The 21,210-nt window shown below is 39.7% G+C and overlaps 1 protein-coding gene across 1 annotated transcript in view; it reads left to right on the top strand.

Moving 5' to 3' along the window:
- The window catches only part of TRIM33 (tripartite motif containing 33), a 42,829-nt gene extending 30,166 nt beyond the window's left edge, over nt 1–12,663 (top strand). Inside the window, exons 12-19 of the mRNA XM_015563533.1 lie at nt 407–470; nt 2,457–2,616; nt 3,706–4,055; nt 6,325–6,448; nt 8,079–8,153; nt 10,304–10,456; nt 11,931–11,981; nt 12,060–12,663. Of these exons, the coding sequence (XP_015419019.1) occupies nt 407–470; nt 2,457–2,616; nt 3,706–4,055; nt 6,325–6,448; nt 8,079–8,153; nt 10,304–10,456; nt 11,931–11,981; nt 12,060–12,272 (1,190 nt within the window). The 3' untranslated portion in view covers nt 12,273–12,663. The remainder of the gene's footprint in view (nt 1–406; nt 471–2,456; nt 2,617–3,705; nt 4,056–6,324; nt 6,449–8,078; nt 8,154–10,303; nt 10,457–11,930; nt 11,982–12,059) is intronic.
- The last annotated feature ends 8,547 nt before the right edge of the window (nt 12,664–21,210 follow it).

The raw sequence follows: 21,210 nt of genomic DNA, 5'->3' as shown, positions 1-21,210 counted from the left end.
GAAAGACGGCAAATAGCTTTCTCTTGGTCAGTTTTCATTGATCGGATCGTGTTGCTGTGAGGCTTTGGGGATGGTGCTCATCTGAGAGAAACTGGTTGAGGTCTGCCAATGATTACAAATGCCATACCTGACTTCAGGGCTAAGCCTGGGTCTGATTTTCAGGAAATTAAAAAAAAATTATGTGTTGATTTTAGATAGAGGAAGGGAGGGAGGAACAGAGGGAGAAATTGATTTGTTGTCCTACTTATCATACCCACAAACTTGGTTTATCAGTCAATGCTCTAACCAACTGAGCTATCTGGCCAGGGCAGCTAACTTGTATTATGATCATGTTGGAATCTGTAACTAGTAGGTAGAATTCTGAATATTCATACCTGCATTAATATTCATTTTGACTTATTTGCAGGTTTATCCAATTCTCACACTCCTGTGAGACCCCCTAGTACGTCTAGTACTGGCAGCAGAGGCAGGTGAGTATTACATTATTAATAGGTACAATTTTTTATTAAGAATTATTTCAAATATATACTTTAAGAAATGAATATTACAGTGAACTCTTACATACTTACAATCTAGCTTCAATAATCACCAAGTTATGGCCAATCTTAATTCTCTGTTCATTCCCTCTTGGTCTGGATTATTTTGAAACAAATCTCAGATATCCTATTTACTTGTGACTATTTCAGAATATATCACTTAAAATTTAAGTATTTAAAAATTTTATAACCACAGAACTATTATCACACCTAGAAAAAATGTAATGGATAATTCTTTAATATTACTAGAGATACAGTTAAATGTTCAGATTTCCCCATAAATAGCTTTTAAAATACCTTTACATTGCCACCAATATATATGTTGAAGTCAGAATCAATGTATGTGAGGAGGTGTATTGTTTTTCCTATAGCATTCCATCCATTTTGTCATTTAAATACACTGCCTGCTGTTTTTTCTCTATATTGTATTTAGATCAGGAGGTTTGATTGGATTCAGGTTTGATTTGGGGGAAAGGGTAGTGGTGCTGTGTATTCCCATAAGGGCCACATAATGTCTGGTCGGGTTTTGTTTGTTTTGTGAAAGCGATCATTAATGATCATTGCCTAACTTTTTTTTTTACTGGTTGAAAAATGATGCATTTGAATTATTGTATTATTCCTTCTTTGTTTATTAAACAATTCTGTAAAGAGACACTTTCTGCCATCAACTATTTGGTTATGGGAAAAGCTGAGTGAATAGATTTGTTCTCTCTATTTACCTATTGAGTTGATTTCCCAGCACCCTTCAACAGTGACCAGTGGTTTTATTATTTTTAACTTTATGAACTCATATACTTAAATATATTTTATATGATCCAAACCATTGTAGATGTTATTTTATTGATGCTTAAAGTTTTTTATCTTTGGCCTGTCAGAGTTTTTTAAAGTCCCCCCCCCCTTTTTGGGGGGTATAACCCCAGCATCCTCTGAAGGCTTCCTTGTTTGTTGTTATAAAATGATTGTCCAAGTTCATCTTGTACATTACCTGCTTCAGAACTGGAATCAGCCATTTCTCTAAGAAATCTGGTCACGTTAGTGAGAAATGGTGCTTGGAGACAGTCTTCTAGGAACTAGGGATACTCATTTCTACTGAATTATTGTTTTTTATGCCTTTTTGGTGGACAGAACTAAGAAAATGGGGGTGGTGGGAGAGTGTCTTTTCAGATAAAATACAATAATGTTGACTTTTACTCTTTAGTTTAAATAATTTAGTATAATATAATGCAAGAAATATTTACGTTATAGCATTCTTTTGTATGCATGAGTGCACATGCAGTTTGAAGATTGGTCCTTTCAAACACTTGCTTGACTTTTTAATTATACTTTAATAATCAGTACTTTTAGAAGAAAAGAATAAATTGAGTGAAAAAAAAAGGTGTTCATTCTTAGAAGTAATACAGTCTTACCAGTTATTTACATCTCTTGCCAGTGGTTTTGCTTTGTGTTCTAGATATAACTGATTAGTCTTGTGTCATTACATTGATTTCAAATAAGGACATTCTAGGTTGTTTACTATTTGTTATCCTCTTTCCCAATTCCCTGCCCATAAAAACTAAACTAGCAATTCCTTTGAGAAGGCTTCATGAACCACTGTTGATGTTATTTTCTTCAGATGTTTGGGGGTAGAGAAGAGTTAAAACTACTTTTATAGCGAGAAGGGAAAATGATTGTTTACTAGACTTCTTACCTGGTGTAGTGTAAGTGCCTCAGAACATAACATGTGTTTTTAAGATCTTCTGAAAGTTTGATTTACATTTTTAAGAATTGGAAGCTAAGTTTATACCACACTCCTCTTAAACAACATTATGAAGTATCTTATCTTAAAATTAATAAATTGTCTGTTGCTTTCACATTAATGAACATTATTTTTATACACACCACACAGTCAAACATATGTGGCCTTTCTTGTTTTTTTATTAGCTGTGGGTCATCAGGAAGAACTGCTGAGAAGACAAGTCTTAGTTTCAAGTCTGATCAAGTGAAGGTCAAGCAAGAACCTGGGACTGAAGACGAAATATGTAGCTTTTCAGGAGCCGTGAAGCAAGAGAAGACAGAGGATGGCAGGAGGAGTGCCTGCATGGTAAAGCCCACTGGGGTCTGCCGGGACCCTTCCCTCTCCGCGTGTGCTAGACTGAACAGTGCTGCCGTGAACATGTACTTACGCTTGCATTTCTATGCCGGTACTAGCCAATTATCTCTTTTTCTAACTCAGTGTCTCGAAATGTTAGCTGTAACTAATCAGAAAAGAATCATACTAAAGATTCATTTAAAATTATCTTTTTATTTTTAATTGGTCCTATTTTTTGCCATGATTTTAAGTCAGATTCTATCTTATTCTGAATTTTTTAATCATCTCAGGCCACAAATGACCCTTGGCTATTTGCCTGGACCTGTACATTCAGAATTAAGGCTGCTGACATGAAAGAAGTTAACAATCAAAGAGTTTTGTGATGGGGGAAGATTGCCTTTAGCTTATGAATTATTACCCATTTTAGAGTTCCCAGATGGGACACTTTATAGAATGTATAATATAGGATAAAAGAAGGCACAAGTCTCTTTGTTTAGAAATTTCTATCTTGGTTTTTTTCTTCCTGCCTGGGCTTCTGTGTGGTTGGCACATAGAAATTTTAGCTCGAGCTATATATTGAATGCACTGTATGTAGGTTTAGAGAGTAGCACATTTAGCCATGGGTTTGGAGCAGTATCACCTCTTCATCCAGAACTTAATCTGGAAAGTACCTCCAAAACAGGTTAAAAGATTCTTTTTTATATTGTCATGATCTTCCTACATTTGTAGAATAAGTGGGCAGAAGAATGCTCCTCAAAAGCTATGCAGTAGATTCTTGAGTGAAAAATAACACACCAATGTCAACTCTCTTTAGGAAAAGTAGAACCCTATGCTCACTTCCCAGTCAGTGTGCTTAGCTGTTAAATTAATTTCCTTACTATCTGAGTGAACCAATATTTCGGAGACTGCTCCCTAAAATCACAAATTAACATGCCTAAATAAATTTGGGGTTAATTTCATTCCTTTATGTCACTGATTTCCAAAGTAATTTTAAGTTAGGTCAGTATATCTGTATACATGTTAACATAAGGTTACACACACACACACCTAACAACAATGGATTAAATGATTCTTCAAGAGGTTGTCCTTGTTTTGTTTTAGTTGAGCAGTCCTGAGAGTAGTTTGACACCACCTCTCTCAACCAACCTGCATCTAGAGAGTGAGTTGGATGCATTACCAGGAGTGGAAAACCATGTGAAAACTGAGCCTACAGATACGAATGAGAGCTGCAAACAGTCAGGGCTCAGCAGCCTTGTTAATGGAAAGTCTTCAATTCGAAGCCTCATGCACAGGTCGGCAAGGATGGGAGGAGATGGCAACAGCAAAGATGATGACCCAAATGAAGATTGGTGTGCTGTCTGCCAAAATGGAGGGGATCTCTTGTGCTGTGAAAAATGTCCAAAGGTCTTTCATCTAACTTGTCATGTTCCAACACTTCTTAGCTTTCCAAGGTACCAGTGAAATAATTGATTTTTTGATAATGTTTACTTTTATAAACAAACAAACCAACCAACCCACCAGAAAGTTAGGGCAGGGGGCCTTCTTAACCATTGCATATATAGTAAAACGGGCCTGTTCCTTTGGTGTTACCTTCTAGAGAAACTAATAGTTGAACAATAAACTGTCCAAGATGTAAGTGCTGCCGCATTAATGATAAAGTGTAGATTATTTCCTGGCCTTCAGTTTATATTTAATGTAAACAAATTAGATAAAACTCTTAATTATAAGGGGCAAGGGCAGATTTCCTCTTCAAGTTAATTTTTAAAATCTATTGGCATCATTTAAAAAAATATATATGTTTTAATTTGAGAGGGAGAGAGAAACATCAATCAGCTACCTCCTGACGCCCCCTACTGGGGATTGAGCCTGCATCCCAGGCATGTGCCCTGACTGGGGATCGAACCAGTGACCTCTTGGTGCATGGGACGATGCTCAATTCACTGAGCCAAACCAGCCGGGCTATTGCCATAAATTTTAATAGGTTCTACAATTATTATTTTATTTCTGAATGCTATTTAGTTTTATGACAACTATATTAAATTTTACCCAAACTTAATGTCTGAAAGCTCTCAGAAGACATTTTAAAGAAAAAAATCCTTGTAAAAACACCTTCAGTGTTGTGAATTTTTTTAGAAACAGCTTTCTCTTGACCACTGGAAGTAGTTAATTGGTTCTGCCTGCCTGAATCACTGTGTGCAGACTTCTCAGGCTTTTCTTTGGATCTAGGTGAAATGTCTTTTAGTCATTAACTTTGAATAGACAATTACTGAATTACTTATTTAAAAGTAAATAATTTAGGGATAAAATAAAGAGCATTGTCCTTGAACCCCATGTTGGCTAAATCTAGTTTCCAAAATAAAACAGCTGTCATTGAGCACCCAAGGCAAGCTGAGAGGCCGGATAATGCAATGGAATAGATGTGCTGGGCGGGTTACAAAGTAGCCTAGCTATAACTCTGTAGGGAGCTAATTAACTTTATTACTTTAGGCTGCTCACAGATTTTTAGGGATTGTCTACATCTACAAGTGGTAGTTGGTTTTAGAAGAGCTCTTTTTCTTCTTTAACATTTTATGTTCACACAGTTTCAACTTCAGTTGATTTCAGAGATCATAAGTTGAGTCATACTTCTTTCTGTCTTTCCTCTTCCCCAGCCCTTACCCTGGGTTTCTTTTAAAGGAAAGTAAACCGGTGTTCTTGGGGAAACTCACCTTCCCTGTCTGTACATAACACATTTCCTCTCAGATTTCTGAGAAACAGTGATTTTAGTTGAATGTGAAAAATTCAACCTTTTGGCTTAGAACACTGGTGGATATAAAAACTGTTAGAATATTTTTCTGAAGAATTGTATTCTTACCTAAGTCTTAGGAGGCATAGTCATTTGCCAGAGATGCCATAAGGGCCTTCTTTTTCTTTACTCTTTTAGAAGAGAAAAGTATTGGCATTTTGGCCTTGAAATGAAGGCTTTTCATATTTTTCTTGTCTTTGAATAGTAACATCTGCTCGAACATTAGAATTTTGCCACTGAATGCCTTCTCTCAAAGGCAGAGGCTTTGGGGGGAAAGGAAGCTGTTGGCACACAGTAGTATAGTCTCGAGATGTAGACTTTACCTATGTGTGTAAGGGATGAGGAGAGGGAACATGCATGACTCATTGGAGTTTATGGTTTGATAGACTGAGCAGATTTGAAAGCTAAGGTGTATATGTGCATGTGCTTGTATTTGTAAGGGTGTGTGTGTGTGTGTGTGTGTGTGTGTGTGTGTGTGTGTATGCGTGTGTGTATGCATGTGAGTCTAGGCTTTTGACTGGCTATGAACAAATAGTAGTTTTATTTTTGGCATGTTTAATACATGCCAAAACAGTACAGGACACCTGAGGAATTCCATGTCCTGTACTCTTTTCTTGTTTGTTAATACGAGATCATTGTGATTACTGGTGTCTGAGAATTGGTCTTACGCTACATACTGCTCATCAGCTTTGTACTATGAGAAGACCTATTGAATGCCAAGGTACTGGTTTTATATTGCTTTCCAGAAGGTAATCAATTGAAGAATGACTGGGAAAATTTGGGGAAAGTTTTATCATACAATTTCACTTTATGAAAAAAAAAATAGAAACGAGAGAAAACAAACAACCTCTAGAGTCTTAACCTCTAGGGAATTAGCTTCCCTAGAGTGGGTTTTGTTGTCATTATATGGACTAATTGTCTGTTTTCCTCTTTAGTGGGGACTGGATATGCACATTTTGCAGAGATATTGGGAAACCAGAAGTTGAATATGATTGCGACAATTTGCAACATAGTAAGAAGGGGAAAACTGCACAGGGATTAAGCCCTGTGGACCAAAGGGTAAGTGTGAAATCAGTTGGTGTATTATTAGGGATTCTGTAGTTTTCTGGCTCTACATTTTTTAAGTGTGATATACATGTAACCTGATACACTTTCATTTTTTTATCTTTCCATCTGATGATATATTGATGACTTCTGAAATCTTTATCTCTAGCCCTCAGCTTTAGACTCTTATATCCAGTTTTCTCATACTGAACATGCCTCAAACAAAATGTTCATTTTTAATTCTCTTCTTCAAAAAGCAAAAGCAATAAATAAGCAAATAACAACATAAAAACTGTACTTCTCCCCCAGTGTATTACCATTATCTTTGTTGCTCAAGCCAGAAATCTGAGAGAAATAAAAGAATCAGGAGTGACTTTATAATATTATGTTCTTACTTCCCCTAATGATTACTTTATGAGATAGCCATCATAGCCTGTCGTCTGCACTACTGTAATAATCTCTTCACTGGACTCCCCGATTCTACTCCTGCCCCCTTACAGTCCATTTTCTGTACTGTTCATAACATTCTTTTAAAAAATGTGAACAGGGCTATCACTCCCTTGCTTAACATCCTTGAACGGCTTCTCATTGTATTAAAAATGGAATCAAAATCCTCTTCCTCACTTCAGTCGGATTTCTGCTCATGTAGTCCATAGTCTGATCTTCATAGAAAAATACCTTTCACATAGTTCTGTGGTTAATTATGTTTGGCTCTAATCGGATGTATATACTCCACAAAATCCCCCCTCCACTATCTATGAAGAGAAGGTATGTGTTTAGAATGTACAAACTTAAAAGAAATTTAAGCAAATGAAAACTAAAGGTAAAATGCATTTCAGTTTATTTCTGATTTTTTAAAAATATTCTAGAGTTGGGTTGAGAAGATACAGATAGTTTTTATTTAATTTTGAACCTGAGTGGAATAATTTCAAGAAAGGAATTAAAAATATGTCTGGCCTGTCACAGGGGTTACAACAGGAGTAGCAACAGCAATAATTTATAGGTTACTAGGTAATCTATAAATTATTGTACAAAATGCTCTATGTTACTTTTCTGACTCCTTCCATGTGTATAAATAGTTGCATTAATAGTAGATAAATTACCGTTATCAGATAAGAACAAAAAGCACTCTGTCTTTGATAAGTGCATTTAAAGTAGAACAGAAGATAGTTTCAAAACTAAACGGGAAACGAAGCGGTTTTCTTTGGGTGTAAGTTTAGTTGGAGAGCTAGTAGTAGTAATACTATATAATAAACGGGTAATGTGCAAATGAACGGCTGAATGACCGGTCAGTATGACATGATGCACACTGACCACCAGGGGGCAGACGCTCAATACAGGAGCTGTCCCCTGGTGGTCAGTGCACTCCCACAGGAGGAGTGCCGCTCAGCCAGAAGCCCAGAAGCCTGGCTCACAGCCTCTCCCGCCTCCACCTCACACTAAGGATTATGGTTTAGGCCCGCTACCTGCGAGGGCTCCCGACGGCGAGAGGGCGCAGGCCGGGCTGAGGGACCTCCCCGAGTGCACGAATCTTGTGCACTGGACCTCTAGTACTTTATAATGATAAACTTCTTATTCTCAAGAAGATCTTATTAGGCAAAAAAACTTAAGGGTTTTCTTATCTTTTTGTTTTGTTTTGGGCCAGAAATGTGAACGTCTTCTGCTTTACCTCTATTGTCATGAGTTAAGTATTGAATTCCAGGAGCCAGTTCCTGCTTCGGTGAGTTTTCCTTAGTACCACCCTGGTGAAGACTCTGTTAAAACTCCAGCTTCTTGAAGACTCTCCTCAACCTCTCCAAGGCTCAAGTTTTCTTTTCTAATACTATTTCTTCCCTCATTGGGTTCTTTTAAGGGATATATAGTCTTTGGTAACCTGTGTAAATGTTTTAGCATCATACCTAGTAGCACTTTAAATATTTCTTATTAATCAGAAATTTTAGTAGGGCCAAGTGGATATGAGGTCCACTAGTTAAAATTGGAGTTTGTTTTTAAAGATTTTGTTGCTCTGATGGAAATGTAGTGAATTTAATTTCCATGTCCTCTGTTCCCTTTAAGGTAAGGGGTAATAGGTATAATGGAAATAATCTTGAACCTAGGAGTCAGAAGACAACTTCTCTCAGTTCTGCCATTAGCCATCCTTATAACTGGGAAACTTACATATATTATTCTTTTTTTTAAAATATATTTTATTGATTTTTTACAGAGAGGAAGGGAGAGAGATAGAGAATTATGAGAGAGAAACATCGATTAGCTGCCTCCTGCACATCTCCTACTGGGGATGTGCCCGCAACTCAGGTACATGCCCTTGACCAGAATCGAACCTGGGACCTTTCAGTCTGCAGGCCGACGCTCTATCCACTGAGCCAAACCAATTTCGGCCTTACATATATTCTTGCCTTTACTCTTTAAACTGTGCAGTGGGAGTATTGGACTAAATTATTTCTAAGATTCTAGTTCTACGATTCTAGGTTCTGTAGGTCGGGGAGAAAACTATGTATTTGAATAAACGTGTAAAATTTAATCTTTTATACTGGCTCTGCCTTTATAAGCCCTCTTTTATGAAAAGTCAAGATTAAGAAAAGATTGGGAAAATTTTGCAAGTCAATATTCTTTAACTTAAAGGGGACTTTAGTAAGGAATAAATATTGCCTCCGAAGTCCCAGAGCAAAAGGAAAATAAGAGGTGCTTAGTGCATCATAAAGGTCTGAGACTACGCTATACGTCTTTCATTTGTTAGCCAGCATTTGTTGAATTAAGATGTTACTGAATACCAGATGTGCTGTACAGTATTGAATAGATTTGTGTACTGAATAGCTTCAGAAATGAATTTTACAGCACAGAAGGTCTAGACCAGCAGTTCTCAACCTGTGGGTCGCCACTCCTTTGGGGGTCGAACGACCCTTTCACAAGGGTCGCCTAAGACCATCGGAAAACACATATATAATTACATATTGTTTTTGTGATTAATCACTATGCTTTCATTATGTTCAATTTGTAACAATGAAAATACATCCTGCATATCAGATATTTACATTACGATTCATAACAGTAGCAAAATTACAGTTATGAAGTAGCAATGAAAATAATTTTATGGTTGGGGTCACCACAACATGAGGAACTGTATTAAAGGGTCGCGGCATTAGGAAGGTTGAGAACCACTGGTCTAGACACAAGGAATATGTTTTGTGCAAATAGTAATCATCTGATATTAGCAGGTCTGTCTTGTCTTTAAGTTCATGAGAAAGTGACTTTCAAATTATTTTTCATGAACTATTGAAAAAGCTTCTCTATGTTTAGTTATTTCCCGAGGATACACATTTTTGGCCAAGAGTTGGGGCCAGAACTTCCCAGCATGATCACTAAGTGGCTAAACATTATTTTCTTTTGGGGGGGGGGTATTCCAATCTTTCTTCCTCTGTTGCTATGTCCACAGTACTTTGTGATAAAAAGTTAAGTCCTCTAAAAGATACCATGTTCTAATAATAATAATACCTTTTGTAACTATTTTCCCTTTCCTATTTAAAAATAACCTCTTCAGGAATCATAAAATTCTGATGAGCTACCTGTATCTTTACATTAGTGACTGGTTATCCTTGCTATTTGCTTTCTTTCCAAATTTACTTCTTAAAGATAGAACTTAGGGGCCTTCATAACATGGATACAGCCACATATTCTGAACATGATCTGATTTTCATGATAAAATTGGGGCCAAAGATAAACAGTACATGCACTATACCCAAAATTTTCAAGTAGCTGGCTCATTAGTCAATACATTTTCCCCCTAAAATTAAGATGCTATGGATTTTCAAATTAAAAACAGTTTGGCATTTGGGAGAATCCTTATCTAGCTGTATTTATTTGCTCTTTTAGATACCAAACTACTATAAAATTATAAAGAAACCAATGGATTTATCGACCGTGAAAAAGAAGCTGCAGAAAAAACATTCCCAACACTACCAAGTCCCAGATGACTTTGTGGCCGACGTCCGTTTGATCTTCAAGAACTGTGAAAGGTTTAATGAAGTATGTTAGCTTCCAAACTGTCGTCTGGGATTATTCGTTTTTATTTGTTTGTTGGTTTTATTGTTTGGATTTTGCTTTTCCTGCCAAGTGATTTTCCTAATTTGATTTAAAATTTCTTTTTCTGCTTCAATTCTGTCAAGAGTAAAATTGTCATCTACAGCTCCAAAAAAGAAAGTTTACTGTGTATGGTTTGAAGTATATACTTAAACATAATAAATCAGGAATGTTATTAAATATCCCTTCCTGAACAAGTTGAGGAGTTAAGTATAGAAAGTAGTCTCTAGTTAAGTATGTTTTGTGGGAAACTATTATAAAAGCCTAAATTTTGGGTACATTGAGTACATTGAAGAAAGCCATTTGTAACAGTGTCCTTTGATTTTATTATTGACCATATAAATGTAGGACCTTAAAATCAGTAACAACTCTCTGGTGGCTCGTTTTGAACAGTAGCCCAGAGCATATAATGTTGAGTTTTTGGATCTCAACAATGTGACTTTCATTAACTTCGGCTTTGTATTTTTATGAGGATAAGGATTTGTTATCCATATCTTGTAAAGAAATGTGATACACACACACACACACACGCACCCCTCCCTTAAGGAAATAATTTTGGTTATCTTTGGGAAAAGTCAAGTTGCCTATTGTTAAGGAAATTTTTCATTATTACAGGAGAAAATGGAATTGGATGAGAATTCATAAAATCTTTAAAAAGGATTACTTTATTACTAAAGTCTCATCTTAATTACTGGTAAAAATTGGGTGCCATGTGACTATTATTAAAATAAATCACGTTGAATCATTTAAAATTTACTCATAGCTGCTTCTGGAAGCATCTAGATGACTGTAAAAAATTTTAAAAAGTTCTTACTAGGTGAAAAGTCTAGTCACCTCAATAGCAGTATGCCACAGAGAACAGTAAAACTTCTATCAAAGTAAAATTAATACAGTCCCAAGCTTTTGTCTTGTTTTCTAATGCACTTAGGTTATTTTAAATAAATGTGCTTTCATGAACTATAGCTAGCATTTGCCAGGAAGAAGGCCCATTTTTTTCTGCTTTAGTAATAGTTAAATAATTTATGATTAACTAATTGTCATATAGATGGCATTCTGATTAAGTGGTTTGTTGAAAGTTTGGCAGATTTTTAAAAGCAACATTTCTTACATTATTCATCTTACAGATATGTTTCTCTTAAATAGATTGATATATTCTGACCAATTTCTATTTAGGTTAACCCCAGTAATTCAGAATTTGAGACGATTATTGAGGTTTCACGGTAGCTTCACTCTTAGAACTTTGTAAAGAAAGTGGTTCCATGTTCTGTAAAACTTTAGGAAGCACTTATAATCTGGTCATCGCACTTATAATCTGACACCCCTAGTATGGCTGACTCTTGTCGCCAGTCCTGTGCAGTTTTATAATTTTAGAAAGGATTTATAATTTCCCTTTTTTTTTTGACTCTGGTATCCTTTTTAGATGATGAGAGTTGTTCAAGTTTATGCAGAAACACAAGAGATTAATTTGAAGGTAAGCTTTTCAGACCATGCACACTTGGTGAAGGAATATGCATTACCAATAGGTGAATATCCTATCTTTTGCTTGCAGGCTGATTCTGAAGTAGCTCAGGCAGGGAAAGCAGTTGCGTTGTACTTTGAAGATAAACTCACAGAGATCTACTCAGACAGGACCTTCGCACCTTTGCCAGAGTTTGAGCAGGAAGAGGATGATGGTGAGGTAACTGAGGACTCTGATGAAGACTTTATACAACCCCGCAGAAAACGCCTAAAGTCAGACGACAGACCAATACATATAAAGTAAAAAGACACGAACTTAAACCAATTGTTTAAAAAGAGAGCGAAAACACTTTTAAGTGTTGCTGGAAAATTCTGCCTACAGTGGGGGCACCTCCTTGAAGAAACTGATAGCTTTTACACAGTATTAGATTGAAACAATGGACAGAAACCACATTCTTGTCAAGAAGGGGAGACAACTCTGCACCATTAAAAGTAAAAATAAAAGTGAAATACTTTGAAGATTTCTGTTACTGAAGAGTTTTGACTGTTAGAATCGGCAGATGTTGATTGTGGTATTGACTGGTGCAGGATGCTGGATGTATAAGTAAATAAATACTTGCGGGTCATGTCACTTGATAAATTGTCTCTGTGGACCACAGCGTACAGCTATTAAACAATTCTGATGCCTCTCCCTCCACACATACACACTGGCTTGTTTTCTAGTTAAAGTTGACATTTTTGATGTCAATACAGATGTGCATTGAATCATACACTTACATTTTTTCTCATTTTGAAGCTGTTGGGCCTTAGTTTTTATATTGGTTTAAAGAACTCAACAGTTTTGTTTTGTTCATACTTGGAGTCTAGGGAACATGACCATTGATCATTATTTAATCAACTTTAATGGTCTACTGAAATAAATATGGTAACTTTTCAGTAGATCATGTAATTATAGTAATCATTCCCAGAAAACACGTCCACAAATTGCATCTCTCAACCAAATCATCGGCTCCTAGTTATTCCCATGCAAGGCAGGATGTTGAATATTGGCCTAGTTTTTGTGTATTTAGATTGGATTGAGGAGGGGATAGCTGGCTCTGACCCGTCTTCCTTCATGTCAGTTTCCGATAGACCACTATTGGCAAACGGTAATCTGTCAGCTACCAAATGTGTAACATTTACTGTGTCTCACTTTGTCTTATCTGTAAATAGTGAACTAAAACTTCTGGCAGATCGGCAACATTTGCTGAGCCCGTTTTTTAAGCTAATGTGTATTCTTACTAATGTTCCTATCAAGAATGGATTTGTAATATATGCTGTCTATTTCTAATGTTCACATTCATATTTTGAGGTTCTATCTTATTTTAATAGAGAACAGACTTCTCAGAAAATCTTCAGAAGCAGCTTATTATTAAAATATCAAAATATTGAAATAAACCCGGTGGGGTTAGATTACTCATCTGTCCACCAAGTGGGACATTGCATGGACTGGGGCCTAAAGGACAGAGAAGAGACTTGTAAGTAAATCCTGAAAATGAGCCAATCCCCACTTGAATGGTTCCTGGAGTAACCCACCTTTAATCCTGATTTCAGCACCGAGGCAGACACACCACCGTGGCTCTGTCTCACTTTTCTTCTCTTCATTTGTGATGCTCATGTCCAAGATGTGTGTCTAGACTGTATACAGGCTTCTCTTTTGTTGGATTAAAAATTTTAGTCCTACTTTTGTATGGACACATTAGAATACAAAGTGACCAAAATAGAAGACTCTCCATTAGATATTTTCAGATATCAGATTTGTGGCAAATCGTTTGCCTTTTAAAAAATCCAGCTGAAGCAGTTCAGACAGGTTACTCAGAAAAATTATTTGACATAATTGTCTAAGAGGTAAATATTTTTTAGTGCATATTGAATAAAATAAAGTGCTTTAAAGAAATTATTATGCAAACTCCTTTGGGTTGTTCTTTTCTTAACAAGTGGTGGGGGTAAACATGAATATGATTCAAGCCTTCTAATGGTATTGATTTTGTCATTGCTATTGACTTATTTCATTCTCTAACTTCCTTTTGGCTTCTCTGTCAGTTTTGTTGTAAACTTAAAAAACATATTTCAAACTCATCTTGCTCAAATTTTAAAGAAGAGTTTTCGGATAAGAGGGAGAATATTGTTTAAAAAATGCTTTTATCTGTGCTTATTCCCCTCTTTCCTATAATATTTGTGATTTCATTATCAGGAGACATACCTAAGGGCACATTTTTGAAAACTGGAGAGTTAGCCGTATAGCTTCATTTTGTCTAATGTTTTTTTGCCCTCTTTCACTATTACTAGATAGAAAGTCATAAATACTTTCTTTCTATCAATGGCAGAATAAACAAAATTTTTAAGTAAATATTTATTTCTCAATACTTGGGGCCTTAAAAGATAATGTGTTCTCTTAAAGATATTACCATGTTAGATGGGGTTTATCCCCTTTGTTTTATTTTAAGATTGGTTCTTTGGTTCTTAAAAAGCCACTTTATTGTCAACATTTAATAGGCTCCATTTCTGTTAACAAGATAATTCATACTGCTGAGGAAGTACCATTAATTAATAGCTGTCCATAAACCACCATTAAATGAAGTTGTTCACTTTAGATTTCATTTAAAGCTTTTTTTTTGCACATTGATCACTGTTTCTAAGCTGATCTGTGCACTGATATAACTGTTCAAAAGTATTAACTTGATATTCAGAAATCTTACATGATTTCCTATTATGTTTTAAAAAGACAAACATTGTATATCAGCTTCTGTTTGTTTTTATACTCTCACATTTGTATTCTTCCTTGAAAGGCAGTATTTTAGATTTGGAGATGTTAATGTTTCCTTAAAGGTTTGCAGAGTTTTTGCCACATTTCAGTTCCTATCTGCTATGAGAACACCAAGAATAAAGTGTCCCTTGGTCTATTCCGCTGGCCTACGTTTGTGTATTTTAACACTGAGCTGAGCTGATTCATTGAAGGAATTGCTTTATAAGGTGAAGCATGTGTGTGTTCCAAATCGTTAGATTGTAGGTCATGCTCTGTATAGAAATATCAAATCATGGCCGCAGAGAAGTGATTAGGCATTGGAGCCATTGTTGAAATTAATCCATTTTGGAATCAACAAGGTACTTTCTGACTCTGTTTCTTATATAAGGGAATTTTAAATAAAATTTAAAGTCAGTTAATTCTCACTTTTTGTTGTAACAGTTTTTAAAATTTTTCATTAATCCAAAGAAACAATGTTTTTAAATAGAAGCAAAAGGTTTATAGTGTGCAATTTGTAGATTTATCAATTACCTCAGCAGGTATCCTGCCATGTAATTAATTATTAGTGATTAGTGTTAATAAGTTAAAAGATTTAGGTCTTCTGACTATGCCCTTGGATTATGGCCTACCATATGTTACTAAACAGTCTCTCAGTATCCAAAATGGGAGTAGATGCTGTGGCTCCCTCTCCCTTTACCTTAAAAAAAAAAAGTTTTTATTGATTTTGTAGAAAGAAAGGAAAGAAGGGAGAGGGAAGGAGAGAGAACTACCAATGATGAGAGAGAATAATCTATTGGCTGCCTCTTGCACGCCCCCTACTGGGGATCGAGCCTGCAACCTGGGCAGGAATTGGTGACCTCTTGGCTCATGAGTTGATGTGCAATCCACTGAGCCACACTGGCCAGGCACCCTTTACCTTTTTAGTCCTTTACCTACTTCCACTCACACATAACAAATGAAGTATGAAAATCTCACTTCTTGTTAGCACTGCTTATTTGCATAATCAGCATTAGATCAGTGAGTAGCTTTATAAAACCTACCCCATCTCTCCTAATTGAAACAATGGGGTTCTTCACTCACCATCTGGATTAGTAATCTGCTGAAGGCGGGCCACGGTTTTCAAGGTGCATCACAGTTCGATCACGCATTGGACCCAGACATTCTCCTCAGTCATCTCCTCCCCGATAAAGCAATAACACTGCTTTACTTCCGCCTGCTGCCTCAGCACGCCATAACCCTCCTGGATGGTGACTTTATAGGGAAGTTTGTATGCATATCACCCCGTCTATCTTTTAAAAATTAAGAAAAGTAAATGTATGCTGGAGCTAATGACAATATATTGTGGCATTTTATTTTAAAAATTGGGGAAAGTTGCATATTTTTTTAAAGGTAGGTGTTTGAGTAAAAAAATTGAAGGTACTTTTTTAAGAAAAAAATTTATATGCCTCAGTTTACATAGACATTTCAGATTTCAACATGTTACTCTGGGATATAACTGTTTCTTTTACTTGGTCAAAATGCATGTGTAGCATTTCTTCAGTCTTAGTTCCTTGTGTTTGCCTTTGTGGTCTTTTATATATATTTTTTATTGTATCGGAGAAACAAAATTATCCTCAAAAATAAATCCATTGGATATATTTGTTATAATCAAACTACAAAATGTACAAATTAAGTTGAGCCCTTTTCTAGCAAGTGATCTTTAAAATGAAAAGTGCTGTTCTTTTAAACTCACCAAATTTGTATGTGTGAAGGCACAGAAATAATTTTCTAAGTGCCACTGCAATATTCCCTTTCAAGTGTGGCCTAAATTTCAGTCTTAATGAAATGCATGTCTGCTCCTGGTCTGAAAAATGTAGGCATTTACTATGTTTTAAATCACAGTGAAAGATGTATATAAACGTATAAAAAAAAGATTTGTGCAATCTGAAAGCCTGTTAACTTTCTATGTAGAAATACTGACACACGAAAGGGTTAAATTCACAGCCTTCCTGGTTCCTGGCTTCCAGTATTTCAACTGGTGTGCTCCCCTCATTTTATTACTACGACTACCACAACTACTATTATTTTTGCACATAGTTAACTACCCTTCAATATGATTCTTAAAGAAAAAGTGCTGTTTCTGTGGTATTGTATTCTCTAAATAATCATATTTAATTTTTTAAAACAAGGTTGCAGTTTCTAGTTGTTCCGTTCCTGTGTTTTTTGCTGGTGTGTAATAAAAGCGAGATTTTCTTTTCATGGTTATTTAATACATTAGCTGCCTGTAAATATTTCTTGTTATAATGCTCTGGAATGTGTTGTAGAAGTTGTATTAGATTAGTTTAAAGCCTTGTTTGAAAGCCACATTGTTTTGGTTATTTCTATTAAATTAGAAAATTGAAAACGTTTTCAAATGAATTTCTTTTTTTCTTCCTCATTGAGTTTAGAATCATTTAAATTCCTTAAAAATATTTACACTGCGTGTAGGCACTGGAGATACAGGAGTGAACAAGGTGAAATACAGTCCCTGCCCTCACGGGTGTTTTAGACTCCTTGTGAGAATGGTGCATGTGTGACGGACAGTAGCTCAGCATGTAGTAGGAACACACAGGACCCCCACGCTTTGTTAGTCAGGGAGGTGATCTCTTCCACGAATAAAAGATAAAACTGGTCCAGGCAGAGTGAAAAGAAGCCTGACAGAGAGAATGTGTTTGTATTTCAGGGCCTGAGAAGCCCAGGTGGCTGGAATGGCGGTGAAGTTGAAGTAGGAAAACTGTAAGTGGTAGAGCTGAGGAGGTACTTTTCAAGCAGAGTTTCTTGCAAACCATGGGGAAGGGGTTGGGGCTTACACTGGGGCAGCAGGAGCCCCTGCAGAATATTAAACACAGTGGGGCTGGGGGGTTGACATCAGAATTGCCTTTTCGAGGTCGTTTTAACTGTGAAGATGGGCTGTCGAGAAGATTGGAAGTGGAGCGGCAGTTTTAGGCTCGTGAGGAATCCAGGTGAGCCCTAACTGGCTACCTGGCCATGGAGAAAATAGAGTTTTGAGAGATTTAGGAAGTAAAATAGATCAATAATTGAGGCCACGGGGTGGCCCAAGAAGCCGCACTGACTGTGACCTTGTACATGTTGCTTGGTGTCACTGAGGCTCACCGGCACAGTGAGAGGAATCATCCTTTTCTCAGAATCGTTGGAGGAAGGACCTTAAGTTATTACGTGTGAAGCACTTGGAAAAGTGCCCGATACACTAGTATAGTTGGGCGTTAACAGATGTTGGTTGTTGCTCTTTATTTTCTGTAACTGCTCAGCCGGCTGAGGGCAGGCCACAGGGTGGCAGAAAGATCAGGGCTGGGATTGTGCTAGGCTGGTGCATAACACGAAGTCAGAGGCGTTTAGAGTGTTGGCCGAAAGCAAAGGTGTGTTGAACCATAGGCCACGGTGAAGCGTAGCCCCAGAGGGACGTGAGAGGAAGAGGAGGTGCGTAAGGGGAATATTACTTGGATGGACGGGGTGTTTTGATGTTGACGGCCTGGATAGTTGAACGGACTGGAGGATAGAAGGCTGTGGTCAGATAAGAGGTTAAACTGAGCTAGTGACGTCTCAAGGTGGAGAAAATGAGGGAATAATATCCCACTGCGAACATCGGAGGGCGGGGCAGAGGGAAGAGGAGAGAGCAGGTGGCTCATCTGCATGGACAGTCGTGGGCAGTGGGAACGGGGAGCAGGACCTGCCAAGGTTCGTCACTCACGTAACTCCATGTGTGGGAGGCGCCATTAGAGTGTATTTCCACAGGGTCACTTGTCATTCTCCTTCATTTAAATCCCAAGGCTTCTACGAGGGTGACAGTAGCCAGCATTAGTTGAGTGCTTTGTGGTGGGCACTGTTTTAAGCATTTTTTATGTAGCAGTTCTTTGTGAAGACTCTGAAGTAGGTTACCCATTATTAGTCCTATTTTTAAATGAAGGAACTGAGGCTCAGAGGGGTTACATAATTTGCTCACACCCTGGCGCTAGGAAGGGGCAGACCTTAGATGTAAAAGTTAGCTTGGCTTCAGGTCTGTGCGTGTAACCACAGCAACCCCTGCGCTCAGCGCTCAGCGTCTGAAGTCACTATTACCTGTGAGTGAATTGCTTCTCTGGGGCACTCCTCCGCTGACTTAAGAGTGAGTGCTGGGGAAGAGGGGTCCGTTTATAATGAACTGTGTGCTGGGGTGGGGAGTGGTCCGTGGTGCCCAGTGCTCCCACGACCTCTGGCCCAACACGAGTCAGGACAGTGTCCGCCACCGCAGGGAGGAGGCACGTGCCTGGGCGTGGGAGCCAGTGCCTGAGGGTCCCCCCTGGCTGCTGGGGAGGGTGCTGGCTGGGGGACGGGGACAGGACAGGAGGGCTTGTGCTCGCAGCTGCTGGGACTGCGCCCTGTTCTCTGTCGCCTTCTCTGGACACAGGAAGGCTGCCCCAGGGAGGCCAGACACTGAGCCGAGAGAGCTAGAGGGGCGCGCTGCGAGGGGCTGGGCCCGCGTGATCTGGGGCCCTGTGCCCCCACCTGGCCCCCACCCAGGGCCATGGGAGGAAGATGCCAACAGGCTGCTGGGAGGAGCTGGGAAGAGCCCGAGGCAGCCAGGCCTCAGGACAGGTCAGTGCTCCCAGCCCTGGGCAAGGCCTCCTTTGTGAACTGCGTGCTAAGGAGGGCAGATCACCCACCTGGACTGCCTGTGTTTGCACTGTTTCCTCAGAGAGAAACTTCTGTCTTGTCCAAGCCCTGGTTCCGGCAGTTTATCCTGGACTCTGAGACGGGCCCTGCACGCGGAGGCGGAGAAAAGCAGGGGCAGGTGGGAGAGACTGATGCGTCAGACCTGAGCCGGGCTGGAGTATGCCGTCTGGGGGTTCCCCTCTGCGCCTTGTCATGAGGACGCTCAGCTCTGCAGCTTGTGCTGCGTGGGGTTTACGCCTGGAGCAGGCACGCAGATGGGTGCCACAGCCCCGGCCGGAGGGCAGCCCTCAGGAGGGCCGGGCCTGAGCGGAAGGCCCCTCCCCAAGGCCGGGGTGAGGCTGGATGCTGTACAGCAAGTCGGCACCTGGTGGCCGCAGGGGAGCTGGGCAGCAGGGCTGAGAGCACTGTCTGGCCGGGCTCCCCGTGTGTGCAGCCTGTCCTGGTTCTGCCTGCCAGGGACACACTGTGCCCACGAGGTGGGCCACCCCCTCAGGGTGGGGAGCCATGGCCCCCGGGCACCTGGCCCCGGGCCTGTTGGCCTGAGGACCGGCCAGCCACCGCCTGAAAGTTCCTTCCTCCCAAGGTTTGGAGAGACACATGTCGGGGACAGGCGCCGGAGGGAACCCGCTCTTGAGGAGGAGGAGAACCGCAGCAGCTGTGACTGCTGGGGGCTGTGAGGGGAGCCCCGGAGGTGGGAACGGCATCGGAGGGGGTGGACTTGCCAGAAGAGTGGAGGAGCACACTCCGTCTTGGAGATGCAGTGGCGGCTGGTGGGATATGTGTGTGCCTTTACTTGCAAGGCGATTGCCCGTGTCTTCTCCTCCCTTTAGTAAAACCACTCCGCCCTTCCGATAGATCCATTATTGGCGTCCGAGGTGTGGCAGCTGGAGAAATACACAGGAGGCTGGGAGCTGCTCCCCGTCATTGAGGACTGAGACCTCCCAACCTGTGAGACGAAGGTCCAGGTGATACCATGCAGCTGGCAGAGATGGGGGTGACGGGTCCCCTAAGGCAGGGCCTGACCACTCGGTATCCGATTCTCAGGTAATGGCCAGACCACACCCGGAGCTTGGAGTTTGTTGGCCATGACGGGGGACAGGGCCAGGGCAGAGCCGAGAGCTGGCTTTGGCGAGAAGCACTTGCTTTTCAGACAGTCACCCTCAGAAACCTTAGGGTTGCGTGTGTCCTCAGAGATCCCAGGCAGCGCCCTCAGCTCACCGTTCAGGAGCGGCAGCGGGTCGTGTGGCCACACCGCCAGGGCAGTGGTGACGGGTCAGGCCCTCCAGATGCCAGCACGGCCTGCTTTTGCCCCTGCTCCCCTCCCTTCACCCCACAGCTGCGTCACTCTGGTCCACGTGTACCGTCAACAGAGGCCGAGGAAGGCCGTGCTGGCAGCAGACGGGTCAGCAGAGAATCGGGGAGGGAAGAGCCGGGGATGGCGATGGAGCCCGAGTCCAGGTGCTGCTTCTTCGCCGCGCCTTTCTCTCTAACAGTCAGAATGGCCTCTCCCGTCTGTTGGTTCATCTTTAAGGGAAATGAACACTTTCTGTGAGGTCTAAATGAGAAGTTTAAAAAGCCAGATGAGTACGCAAATACAAGATATTATTAATTAAAAATTTGCAAATACTTGAGGGAGAGATAATAGTTAGACTCCCCAGAGGTCATGCTTATCAGGAGCAGCCAAGACAAGATTGTCCTGGGGCAGAAAACCCTCCCTCAAGGGCGATTACAAATACATTATTATTATTATTATTATTATTATTATTAT

The sequence above is a fragment of the Myotis davidii genome, unplaced genomic scaffold (assembly GCF_000327345.1).
Source record: "Myotis davidii unplaced genomic scaffold, ASM32734v1 scaffold217, whole genome shotgun sequence".
Lineage (NCBI taxonomy): Eukaryota > Metazoa > Chordata > Mammalia > Chiroptera > Vespertilionidae > Myotis > Myotis davidii.
This window is presented reverse-complemented; position numbering and strand designations above follow the sequence as displayed.